This window comes from Vigna radiata, unplaced genomic scaffold, assembly GCF_000741045.1.
Source record: "Vigna radiata var. radiata cultivar VC1973A unplaced genomic scaffold, Vradiata_ver6 scaffold_293, whole genome shotgun sequence".
Lineage (NCBI taxonomy): Eukaryota > Viridiplantae > Streptophyta > Magnoliopsida > Fabales > Fabaceae > Vigna > Vigna radiata.
The window spans coordinates 147,145-160,625 of NW_014542032.1; the positions used below are offsets into that span (position 1 = coordinate 147,145).

A 13,481-nucleotide genomic window follows, 5' to 3' on the forward strand; every position below is an offset into this window, starting at 1 on the left:
AATTACTAGATATTGCCAATCACCCCTACAAGTGACAATAATATTAATTAAAAATAACTTCTAAATTAGTTACCAAGTATTCAAAATTTGTGTACTAACTTATGCAAGTAAGGTGCTAAATAAACCTCTTTAGTAGCTTTTTCAAACATCTCTGTTAAGTATTTTTGCACCTCCTCTAATTTATTTCCTACACTTTGAATGATAACAGGGTCAAAAAATCCATAGATAGTAGCATTCTTTCTCTCAATGCTAAGGTGATGCAAATACCTTCAATATCAACAAATAATGTTAGAATCAATACATGAATGCAATATGAGAATACTTTCAAGGTTTGTCAAGGTTTAACTTACAAATTCCAAACTTGTAGAACTGTTGTAGAGAGAAGATCATTATCAATGACAATCTCACAAATATCCCTATGACATACAAATAAAGTGGTAGTAGCAGTCTTGCATGTCAACTCAGGAGGCATATCTATCTCAATAGTTTTATTCCCCATTGTCACTACCGCTGCACCAAGTTGTTGTAGAGGAGACAATTGTGGTTGTGGAGGTGTAACAATGTTTGTCTTCTTAGAAATGTCCTACATTTGACCACAAAATAAGTCTAATATATGCATCAAAATACAAGATATAGATAAGTAATTAAGGTAAGTATGAATAACAATACTTACTAAAATTGGTTTTGCCAATCTGGATGGCCAAATGACAAAATTCCCTGGTGCTTATCCCACTGTTTGAACCTCCTCACAAGGCACAGGAACACGAGTAGACCAATCTTTAATATCTATAACCACCACTCGCAACATATCATCTTTAATAGTTTCATGGTGGATGATGCTTCCCAAATTATATATTTTACCTAAGACACAAAAGTATATGACAATTGTTGAGTACAATGGTTGACACTAATAAGAATAACTACAACATTGATTTCCCAGTTTTCATGGCTTTGGTTTCCCAGTTTTCAGTGGTCTGTGCTTATAGCAATGATAGGTAAAATATGTTAATAATGTTAAAGATCAAATGCATTTGGAAGTTAAAATTTGTGAAATACAAAGTTTATATCTCTATGAACTGCTTCTCTTTCTATCTAGTACACTATTATGTTATTTATATTATAAGATGTTTTAGCTGAACACATTATAGAATAAGCTTTTTTCCTGATAAGTGAATGATTTGTCATGTATGTAGTGCAGTGTGTTATGAATTGATGGTCAAATATTTCGGCAACATTTGTAGAGTAAATTGGACAATTATATTCATTGTAACTACTAGAGAGAACTCATGTTGTCTTTAATTAACATTTTGATGTTGACAGCCACTTGTGAGTAGGTTTTTAGATGGGTGAAGTGCATTGATCAAAGAGCCAAACTCTTAGAGAAAGAAGTGTCTCAATTTAAGCTTCTGACTGGCTAACTCTTAGAGAATGTAGGGTGGTTGATAGGTTTAATGATGAATAAGAAAACATTGAAATTTTATGCTTTGACTATCATTAGAATTTTGCTAAGAATGTTAGTTTACTGTGGTGATTTTTCTTTTCAATGTTTTTATTGTGATGAGGATGTGGATATTTTATATTGTGATGAAGATGTGGACATTTAAAAAATCACTTCATTTTACTCTACAATGGGGATATAGCTCATTGGGATTGATGTGCATTAGTGTCTCGTGTAGAAACCTAGCTTATAACCTGTAATTGTATTGGTTATTTCCTGACAAGATACAATAGCCTATATATTTTCTTGTCATATTTATTATTGTGATTTGTTTCCCTTGTGACAACGGTTTACTCGTCTTGGTGGTAAGATTCCAAAAGGAGTTTTGCTTGTTGGTCTAAAAGTCTAAACTTTGTGCATATAATCTACTTGTTCAATCTGTATAGGGTCCAAAAGTCTAAACAGTGTTTCAGCTAAACAATTACTATTCTCTATAATCAAAGATTGGATTTTTCATTAGTTAAACAACTAATGAAATTTGTTGTATACATGAACATGCAGTTACTAAAAAACTACATGAACAAAATACAATTTGCTGTATACATAGAGAAAATGAAGAAATAAATTGAATTTACCTAAGGCCACCAAATGCCCGCGGGGATCATCAACATACAACTCACAATCAACAGGGACATCAACACCATCCCCTGACAAGAACTGGTTATTATACAAAATAGTTTTTAATTTGAAATCTTTTGAGTGGTTTTATGTATAACAATTATTAAATCTATGTTCAAATTTGAAAATGAAAAAATAGGATACAATAGATCGAGGTTATAAAATTTATCTATTAATTTAAATTTTATACATCATCAGATCTTTAGTCAACACACTATCAGCAAATAAGAAACTGCTGCTTTGCTGTAAGTACAAAGGACTTTTGTGGCAACTTTGGGGAAAAAAATTAAGGGCTTTTACTACTAGTAGAAGTTTAAAACCTAATACAAGACGACAAGGCTAGACTTCAAGCATCAATGTATACTTTTGTTGAGAAACCACAACCTAACTCTATTTACGTTTTTCTTAGGTACCTACATGAAGTTTGTTCACCATCTGTTGTTCATAAGAATATAAAGTCAGCCAACATATTGCTTGTTACCCAAATAATGTGTTTGCACGTATATACCTATACAAGTTTGAGAGGAAATATTAGAGGCATTTGTATTTATTATCCTCATTGTAATTTTATTTGCATTTCAAAGTTAGTTGGTGTATCTATCATTTACTTATAATGTGATTTGGGAAATATTTTGAGCATTATTTATGATTTGGGAGCATAAAGAAACCACAACTAAGGTTTTAAACCCATAATCCAAAGTAAGGGAAAGAAAGCAAAAACCTTGGTTACTAGGAAGGATGAATCAAAGATAGCAAGTGGCCTAAATCCATAAAGTTTAACAGACCCTTCTTGATGTTATGTTGGAATATTCTCCCACAACCCTTCGAGATTGTCATCACGTGTGGCATGGACATCATCAACTTCAGTATCAACATCTAATGTTGGTATATTTGTGGAGAAAGATGGTGTCTCATAAATATCAAGTGTTGAATCACCATTTGGATGAGTACCATGTGTGGTTCTTCCTTGGAGAACAATTGACCATTTTTTGTTAGAAGGATCATTGACATAAAAAACTTGTTTTGCTTGAGATGCCATGATGAATGGCTCATCTGTATATTTGGCCTTATGTAAATCAACCAAGGTAAAACCCAAATCATCAGTTTTAACACCATTATTACTATCAACCCATTTACATTTAAAAACAGGAACTCTGAAACTTGTATAATCAATCATCCATATATCTTCAATTACACCAAAGTAAAACATTAAAGCCATAATAGGATGTTTATCCTTTGAGCTAGAAAAATGCATTGATTCAGCCACAACCATAACTCTACTATTTTGCATAGTACTTTTATCATCTTCAGATTTTGTATAAAATGAACAATTATTAATATCATATCCACTCCAACATATAACATCAAAGTTTGGCTCACATGCTAACCATTTCAATGTATCACAACTTGTATTATCATTATGAACTTTTTCTTTGAACCACTTTAAGAAAGTCTTGTTATGCTCATTAATCAACCAGTTATCAGGCATCCGTGGATTATCTCTCTTTACAATGTCTTTGTGAGCACTTAGGTAGGGTTGGACAATATCAGTGTTATTCAAGATATAAAAATGTGCTCGGATAACTTCATGTCGTGCCAATGTCACCACTTTTGCACTTCGAGTATCTTTACCAGCAATTCTTCCATGGTGGCGAGTTTTAGGTACCCCTACAGCTTCAATATCTGATATGTATTCTATACAGAACTCAATAGCTTCCTCTGCAATATATCTTTCAACAATTGATGCTTCAGGACGATATTGGTTCTTGACGTACCCTTTCAATATCTTCATGTATCGCTCAATTGGGTACATCCATCGCAAGAACACTGGTCCACAAAGTCTAATTTCCCTTACTAAATGTACAATCAAGTGAACCATGACGTCAAAAAATAATGGAGGGAAATACATCTCCAACTCACACAATATAACTTTCGCCTCATTCTCCAAATGATCCAACCATGCAGGCTCAAAAACTTTACTACAAATGGCATTAAAAAAGAAGCATAATCTAGTTAATGCATATCTAATATTGTTAGGCAATATTCCCCGAATCGCCACTGGTAGGAGTTGTTGCATTAAAACATGACAATCATGAGATTTTAACCCAAGTAATTTCAAATCTTTCATAGATACAAGTTGTTTCACATTGGAAGAGTAACCGTGCGGAACTTTCACACCACGTAAAAACTCACATAAACTTCTCTTTTCTTGTTTAGATAATGTGTGACATGCCGGAGGCAAGTATTGTCGTTTGCCATGAGATTGTGGAGCTAATTGTTCTCTTATTCCCATTTCAACCAAGTCCAAGCGACTCTTCATGCCATCTTTTGTCTTGCCTTGAATATTAAGGAGTGTTCCAATAATACTGTCACACACATTTTTCTCTACATGCATGACATTTATACAATGTCTCACATCAAGCATCCTCCAATATGGGAGATCAAAGAAGATTGATCTTTTCTTACATATGTTTGTTGTTGTGGCTTGCTTTTTTGTCTTGCCAAGCACAACATTGATGTCCTTTACACGTTCATATACTTCTAATCCACTTAAAGGTGTAGGAGCTATTTCATTTTCTTGACATCCATTAAATGCTTTTTTTTTTAATTTACGAAAAGGATGCTTTACACTAAGAAATCTTCGATGTTAAATGTAAACTGTTTTCTTTCCATGCTTAAGTTGATGGTGACATGTGCCTTCTTCACATATAGGGCATGCTTTGTGACCCTTTGTGCTATACCCACTCAAATTACCATATGCTGGAAAATCATTGATTGTACAAAATAACATGGCATGCAACTTAAAAGTGGAGCATGTGTACCCGTCAAACACATCAACGCCTTCCTCCCACAACATTTTCAAATCTTCAACTAGCAGGCTTAAATAAACATCAATGTCATTTCCTGGTTGTCGTGGACCAGAAATCATTAAAGATAACATGACATATTTACGTTTGAAGCACAACCAAGGAGGTAAGTTGTAGATCACTAACATGACGGACCATGAGCTATGTCTACTACTCAAGTTACCATACGGGTTCATTCCATCTATAGCAAGTCTAAGCCTAATGTTTCTTGGATCATTTCCAAAATATGGAAACATTGAATCTATTACGTTTGAAGCACAACCAAGGAGGTAAGTTGTAGATCACTAACATGACGGGCCATGAGCTATGTCTACTAATCAAGTTACCGTACGGGTTCATTCCATCTGTAGCAAGTCCAAGCCTAAGGTTTCTTGGATCATTTCCAAAATATGGAAACATTGAATCTATTGTCTTCCATTGACTACAATCAGCTGGATGCCTTATTTGACCATCTCTTTTACGTTCATCTGCATGCCATCTAATGAGTTTTGCATCTTTGACATTAGCAAATAATCTTTTAAACCTTGGAATTATAGGAAGATACCACAACACCTTTGCTGGAACACCCATCCTCACATCATCTTCGAAGTCACCATCTTTTTGCTTGTATCTTGATAACCCACAATGTGGACATTGATGTAACTTTTCATATTCCTTCCTGTACAACACACAATCGTTCGGACAAGCATGAATCTTTTTATACTCCATACCCATTAGACATAATATCTTCTTTGCATCAAAATTAGATGTTGGTATCGTGTTACCTTCAAGAAGAATGTCACTCACTAACTCAAGCAATTCGGTGAAACTCTTATCACTCCACCCATTTCTTGCCTTCACATTAAAGAGTTTTAATATTGCTGACAATCGAGTGTACTTAATGCACCCCGAATACAAAGGCATTTCTGCATCACTACACAAAGTTTCATACATATGTGATCGTGCAAAGACATCATCTCCAAAATCACGAATCATTTGCTCCAAACCATCTTCCATAACGAAATCCACTTCTTCTACTTCAGTTTGAGACACATGTGCTATTGGCACTTGTACTAATTCACCATGCCATGTCCACTTGGTGTAGTTCTTTAGGAACCCATCACACAAAACATGTCAGAGATAATCCAAGATTATAGGCAGAATATTAGCTCAACACCCCCCCTCAAGTTGGAGCATGCAAATTTAGGATGCCCAACTTGCCAAGAAAGGATTCAAATTGTCGTTTTCCTAGTGCTTTGGTGAATATGTCCGCAAGTTGAGCATGTGTGTGCACATGTTGAGTAGCAAGAGTTCCATTTAAAAGCTCATCTCTCAGAAAATGACAATCGACTTCAATGTGCTTGGTGCGTTCATGAAAAACAGGGTTGGCAGCAATGTGTAAGGCAGATTGACTGTCACAATAAAGTTGCATAGGGCGAGGATGAGCAACACCGAGAGAGCCCAAAAGTGCCTTTAACCATTTTAGTTCACAAGTGGTGGTGGCCATGGATCAATATTCTGCTTCAGCAGATGAACGAGACACAGTCTGTTGTTTCTTAGTCTTCCAAGACACAGGAGAATTGCCAAGAAACACAAGCCATCCGGAAAGGGAACGCCGAGTTATGGGGCAACTAGCCCAGTCTGAGTCACACCAAGCATATAATTGAAGATCACAATCAGTATGCAACAGAATCCCCTGGCCAAGATTACTTTTAAGATATCGTACAACCTGAAGAGTAGCTTCCCAATGATCGTGTAGGGGTGTTTGCATGAACTGAGCAAGGATATGGACATAATAGGAAAGTTCAGGTCGGGTTACGGTGAGATAGATTAAACGCCCTACCAACCTTCGATATTGTTCAGGATTTGACAAAGGAGTGCCTGTGGCCAAGGAAAGTTTATGATTTTGATCTAAAGGGAAACTTGCAGGTTTAACTCCTAATAAACCAGCCTTAGTAATAATATCAAGTGCATATTTGTGTTGACACAATAGAATGCCAGTAGGACTACGAGCCACTTCGATGCCCAGAAAATATTTTAATGGGCCAAGATCTTTCATGTGGAAACAAGCACTTAAGTATGTCTTAAAGGACATAATAACTTTACTGTTGTTGCCAGAGATGATAATATCGTCAACATAGACTAAGACATTAACCTGAATGTGATCTCGGGATAGAGTGAAAAGAGAATAATCAGAATATGATTGAGAAAAACCATACTGTTTAAGAGCTCCGGCTAGCTTTGCAAACCAACAGCGAGGGGCTTGTCTTAAGCCGTACAAAGACTTGTGTAACCTGCAAACTTGGTTGGATCGTTGATTGGTAAAACCAGGAGGCATCTTCATGTACACCTCTTCATCAAGATCACCATGTAAGAAAGCATTATGGACATCCATTTAAGTTCCCATTTCTTGGCAACTGCAACAGCAAGGAATTTTCTAACAGTAACCATCTTGGCCACAGGTGCAAAAGTCTCACGATAGTCTAGGCCTTCAACTTGATGATTACCCAAAATCACGAGTCGAGCTTTGAACCGTTCAATAGACCCATCAGAATGATATTTGATTCGATAGACCCATTTGCACCCGATAGCCTTTTGCCCGAAGGAAGTGATTGCATTGACCAAGTGCCATTGTTTTCGAGAGCTTGAATTTCTTGTTGCATTGCAAGGCGCCATCTTGGGTCTTTGACAGCTTCAACAAAGGTTCGTGGTTTTGTCCCTGCAGTTATAGCTGCCAAAAAATGCCTATGTTGTAAAGAAAATTTAGTGCAACTTACATAGTTTGCCAAGGGATATGGTGTACCTGAGGAACATGACGGAGTGGTGGAACACGTGGAGGGGCTTATCTGGAAAATTGTGTTAGTCACAAAATCTCGTAGCTTAGTAGATGAAAATTTGACGCGATGACCTCGTCCCAATGGTTCAGTGGAGTCAGTGTTTGTTGTTTCCCTCTCAGATGCAGTATCGCCTTGTTGTGTGAGATCAATAGAACGTTGTTCAGTTTGTTGTTGTGTCCCAGTATTTGTTGTAGTGGAGTCAGTGTTTATTGTTCTCCCATCGGATACAGTATCTACTGTAGGTGTAGCAGCCATGTCTTGAGAAGAGAATGAAACAGCAAGGTTGTTTTGGTTACTATCATCACAGGAAATAGGCAATTGATCCATCACATAGGGAAATTGTTCTTCAGAAAAAATAGCATCTCTTGAGACAAAGAAAATTCCTAACTCTAAGTCATACATTCTCCATCCTTTTTGTCCATAAGGATAGCCCACAAAGACACATTTTCTGCTTCAAGTAGAAAACTTATCTCCCTTGTGATTTTGATTATGCACATAACATAAGCACCCAACAATTCTAAGGTGTGTAAGTGAAGGGGGTGTTCCATATAAAATCTCATAAGGAGTCTTGCCGTGTAACAATGGGGTAGGCATTCTATTTATCAAATGACATGCAACCAATACACATTCTCCCCAAAATTCAATTGGAAGATTAGCTTGGAATCGGAGTGCACGAGCCACATTTAGAATGTGCCTATGTTTGCGCTCCACTCTGCCATTTTGTTGTGGTGTGCCTACACATGAGGTTTCATGTATGATTCCACGATCACGAAAATAATTCCTTAGGCACGTAAATTCGGTTCCATTATCACTACGAATGGTTTTCACTTGCTTATCAAACTATCGCTCTACCATGGCCAAGAATTGACAAAGATATTTTGTAACTTCCCTTTTTTCAACAAGCAAATAAATCCAAACAGCCCTGGAGAAATCGTCAACAATGGTCAAGAAATAGCTAGCCCCACAAAATGAAGGAGTTCGATAGGGACCCCACAAATCACAGTGGATTAACTGAAAAATATCCATTGTTTTATTTTCACTAACCGGGAAACTTTCTCGTGATTGTTTTGCTCAAAGGATGTATCACAAATCTGGTTACACATTTCATTATTACTACTTGATTTCACATCTGGAATCATTCCTAAAACTTTAAAAGATGCATGTCCCAATCGTTTATGCCACAAATCTAAAGGCAAATCATTCATGGTCTTCATAGTTGCTACGGTTACCTTCCTATCCAGATAATAAAGCCCCTCTCGTTGTTCACCCGCTCCAATCACCATCCTCAAAATGCGGTCCTGTATGACACAAGATTTGTTAGTAAAATGAAGGTTTAATACCTATTTTGGTCCCTCCTTTGGGAGGGTTTGTTCAAAGTGGTCCCTCCTTTTTTCAAAAGTTCACTTAAGTCCCACCTTTTGTAAAAACTGTTCAAAGTGGTCCTTTTTGCTAACGGCGTTAAGTTCCCTAACGGCAGAGCTGCCAAGTGTCTAATATCTGATTATATGGCATTGTTAATTGTTTTAAAAAATCTTTATAATTGTGACGTGTAAATTATATTAATTAGGGTAAAATAAAGAAAGGAATTAGGGGTAATTAGGGTGAGAAGATTGGGGTAACTGGAATTCGATTATGATTGGGATTGGGATTGAAATTGGGGTCAACTCAGGGTTCGTGGTTCGTGAGCGCGATTGAAATTGGGTTCCTTCTATTCTGTATTTGAATTTCTTGCTGCCATAAATGAAGATGTTGAAACTTGAATTGGGTGCAGAATCAGATATGAGAAAGAAGCTTGATGGTTTTAACGTGTTTAGCAATGGGGAAGCTGAGGATATGAAGGAAGTACGTATAGAGAAAAGGGACCTGCAGTCTTTAAAGTCTAAGCTGAAGTATGATTTGCGAACCGGAGGAGTTGTTCAGTACTTCAAATTCATTTCAAACTGAGAATGGTTATGGTATGTTGAGACCTGAGCAGGATCAACATTTGAATTTCAAGAATCTGAAACCTGAAATTAGAACTGTAACTGATGGCACAAAAACTCTTCCCTCCCCTCTTCTTTCCCAACCCTCTCTCTCCGCCATTCCATCGAACATGTGGCGTCACGTTGCGAGACAAGCCTGTCGCGGTGTTAGCGTCAACTTCCACTCTCCTAGACTTATCTCTTTATCCCGTGCTTCCCTTTTCTCTCCCAGAACAAATATTCTGTCTAACTTAAATACTTTGATATTGTGTTAGGTGCGATCGTTTTCAGTTTCGATTATGCGTTAAAGGGTTCTCTGGCGTTGCTGAGGCGGTTTCTTCCACCGACGTAGAGGAAGATGGAACTGGTGTTGATGAAATTCAGCTTAGGGTTCGTGGTCCCAATCTTCTCACCCTAATTACCCCTAAATCCTTCTTTAATCCAACCCTAATTAATATAATTTACACGTCACAATTATAAAGATTTTTTAAAACAATTAACAATGCCACATAATCAGATGTTAGACACCTGGCAGCTTTGCCATTAGGGAACTTAACGCCGTTAGCAAAAAGGACCACTTTGAACAAACCCTTCCAAAGGAGGGACCAAAATAGGTATTAAACCTAAAATGAACTATGCAATTGGTTTGGTTGATCAATTTTGAGACTGAAATGATATTGCAATTTAAGCTTGGCACATAAAGCACATTTGACAACTTTAGTGTGCCATCAAGTATCGTTGTTCCTTCCTTTGTAGCAATTGTTTGGTGTCTATTAGGTAGTCCCATAGGACATTCCTTGATATTGCATATATCAGTTAAGCATTCTAGCTTACCAGTCATATGATGAGTCGCTCATGTGTCAATAATCCACGAAAAAATTGAACACTTACCATTCAACTTTTCCGTTCCCCCTAGTTTAGCGGTGTTCAAAAGACTGACTAGTGTTTGCCACTGTTCACCGGTTAGCCCATTGATGGCATTGTGAGTTGTGTTTGACCCGTCTCCATTGCCTCCTATGCCAATCATGGTCGCTTGTGTTGCATGGGCTTTAGCAGTAGCTTCGCGTCCTTTCCCACTTGAACCTGCAAAATGTTGTCCTGGTTTTCCTCGTCCATTTCCTTTACCTGGACCACGAGGGCGTTCTCCCCACCACTCAGGATAACCAATGATCTGAAAACAACTTTAAGAGTCATGTACAAGACAGTTACAATGGATGCAGGTTCCTATTTTCTCTTTTCCTCCATTTTTGTCTTTGTACCGGGATCCTCCTTGCACAACGAACGCCATCACCTCTCCTTTTTCGTCTTTTGCACGAGTAACTGTGTGTACCCGTTCTTCTTGCACCAAAGTAGAATACACTTTGTTCAAAGTTGGCAGCGGATCTTGTGCAAGAAGATTGGATCTCACTGTTGCATAAACAGTTTCATCCAAACCCATGAGAACTTGATGTACTTTCTCTTCTTCACGTTTCTTTTCCAACATAGATCCGAGGTTGCATGTGCACAAGCCACACTTGCAGCTGGGTATCTGTTCACAATTCCCAAGTTCTTCCCACAATTTCTTTAGTTTCCCATAGTANGTGACAATGGTCAACCCTTTTTGTTTGCACTCAACAAGCTCTGCTTTAAGTTGTTGAATACGTGGTCCATTCATGATGGAAAATCGTTCCTTGATATCATCCCATAGGTCTTGCGCCACTTCCATATGTGAGATAGTTGATCGCAACGCAGGTTCAACCGTGTTCATGATCCAAGAAACCAACAAAGAATTGTTGGTCCACCAGTCTTCGAGATNTGCAGATCCCTCCTCAGGCCGCAAGAGTGTTCCATCTATGAAGCCAAATTTCTTCCTAGCACGCAAAGCAGTTCTAAGCGATCGAGCCCATTCATCGTAATTATCTCCTTTCAATTGAACTTGCGTGATCAGACTTCCGGGGTTGTCGCCAGGAGTTATATCATAAGGGGAAATTGTCTTCCTTATGAATACTCCATCACCANCCATGTTAACAAACAGATCACGAAGATACTTAGATTAGTCACGTATCAGTTAGGCTCTTGATACCATGTTAGAGATGATTTTGGAATATGTAATTCTTGTCTTTATTTGACTATGATACTCACACATATATATATACATGTGCAAAAGCACCCTGTCAACGTATAAATCTAATAAATTCCGAAATATATGTTGTTTACTCCTAATTATATGCTATTTACAGCTGTTAAAGAAAATCACGGTCAATTACAATATTCTCTAAGATAATCCAAGATTATAGGCAGAATATTAGCTCAACAAAACATGCTCTCGTATTACTGCAATGGGTAGTCTCCGCTCGTTCAAGCAATTCACACATGGACAGTAAAATCTTCCATTATTATCTACTACATTCCTCGTANCAAATTCAATAAATTGTTCCACTCCTCTCTCATATTCTTCGGTTGTTCGTTTAGAATTTATCCAACTTCGGTCCATATTAACGTTCTNTGCCAATGAACTGAAACTAAGAGTACAAATCTATCAAAAGAGTCAAAGTAAATTCATAACTCAACCTTATCATTGGTAAGGTCAAACTAACTAAAGTAAGTAAACATAATTACTTACTTTAGTTAGATGAATTAAGTTAAGTTAGATGAATTAAGTTGAATTAAACTCTATTCACACAACTAGTAGCCACCATTGCTAACATGCAAATTCAGTGAGAAGAACGCTAAGAGAGGTATATATAAAGCTAATTTTTGTCCTTTAAAGTTCATTTTATCTCATTTAGACAGATCCCAGTTAAAAGAATGTATTTAGACTCAATTATTCTTCAAGAAAGCTGAGATTAAGTATTCTAAAAGTATTCTAAAACAATCATACTTTGAAATCAATACACGAGAAGCAATCCTTTACAGTCAACCAGATTGCTAATTATCCAGCTGACTGAAATTCACAATTAATACCCCTGCAAACACTTGGAAATAAGAGAAGAAAATCATAACAAATTAGGAAAAAACAAATTAATTTGACAAATAACATAGCAGAAACTACTTCCCTTAAACTGAAATAAATTGATGGATATGACTCCAAAGTTAGAAAGTATGTAAAGGGAAAAGGAGAAAGCTTATCCATCCCTAGATTGATGAATTTAAGTATCCTATAAATTAAACAATTTAATGGTAGATAGATACTAAATCTAAAAAACATTTGAATTCAGTGCTTCTGCCAGAAATGTAAACTGTAATGCAATTTCCTGCCCTTCCAGTAGAGGCGAGTTAATAGGTATACGTAACTGCACTTCATGAAATTTAGTCAATTTGTGATTCTCATTTGTTAATCTCTCAGTTTTGGTAAAATTGAGTTTTCCCTATTGAGCCTGTAACTGCATCCCTATTGAGTTTTCTCTGGTGTGTGCTGCGTATGTAAGGAGTAGAAGGAGAGCGAGGAGGAGGAAGTGGGAGGATGCAGGAGCCATGTGGGGGCGCTGGTGGTGGTTAGCTGAGGAGGGTGAAGCGCAACATTAATTTTTAATCATGTGGAGTGGACAGGGGTAGCTCTTTTGGTAGAGATTCTATGGTAAGGATTCAGGGGAAAAACATACAAAAAGACAAAGACAAATACGTATATAACTTCTCATCTTTTTATTAATTAATAATTAAATACATCACCTACTCTTCTTTCCAAATATCATTTCTACTTCTACTCCTTATCTTTATTTATTTTAATTTACCACTACTTTTT

General features: G+C 37.0%; 1 protein-coding gene across 1 annotated transcript; it reads right to left on the bottom strand.

Moving 5' to 3' along the window:
• Positions 1-2,912: 2,912 nt before the first annotated feature.
• On the bottom strand, positions 2,913-5,979 carry LOC106779013. The gene is made up of 4 exons (XM_014667030.1): positions 5,310-5,979; positions 5,147-5,224; positions 4,871-5,020; positions 2,913-4,501 (listed from the first exon to the last, which is right to left on the bottom strand). Exons 1-4 carry the CDS (start codon positions 5,977-5,979, stop codon positions 2,913-2,915), a joined length of 2,487 nt encoding a protein of 828 aa, XP_014522516.1.
• Positions 5,980-13,481: the final 7,502 nt, after the last annotated feature.

Coding starts and splice junctions, on each gene's coding strand:
- LOC106779013 (XM_014667030.1), bottom strand. CDS start 5,979: ATGGAAGATGGTTTGGAGCAAATGATTCGTGATTTTGGAGATGATGTC. Junction 5,225..5,309: donor AGATGGAATGAACCCGTACG/GTAACTTGATTA, acceptor CAAACGTAATAG/ATTCAATGTTTCCATATTTT. Junction 4,502..4,870: donor CAATGATTTTCCAGCATATG/GTAATTTGAGTG, acceptor TCATGCATGTAG/AGAAAAATGTGTGTGACAGT.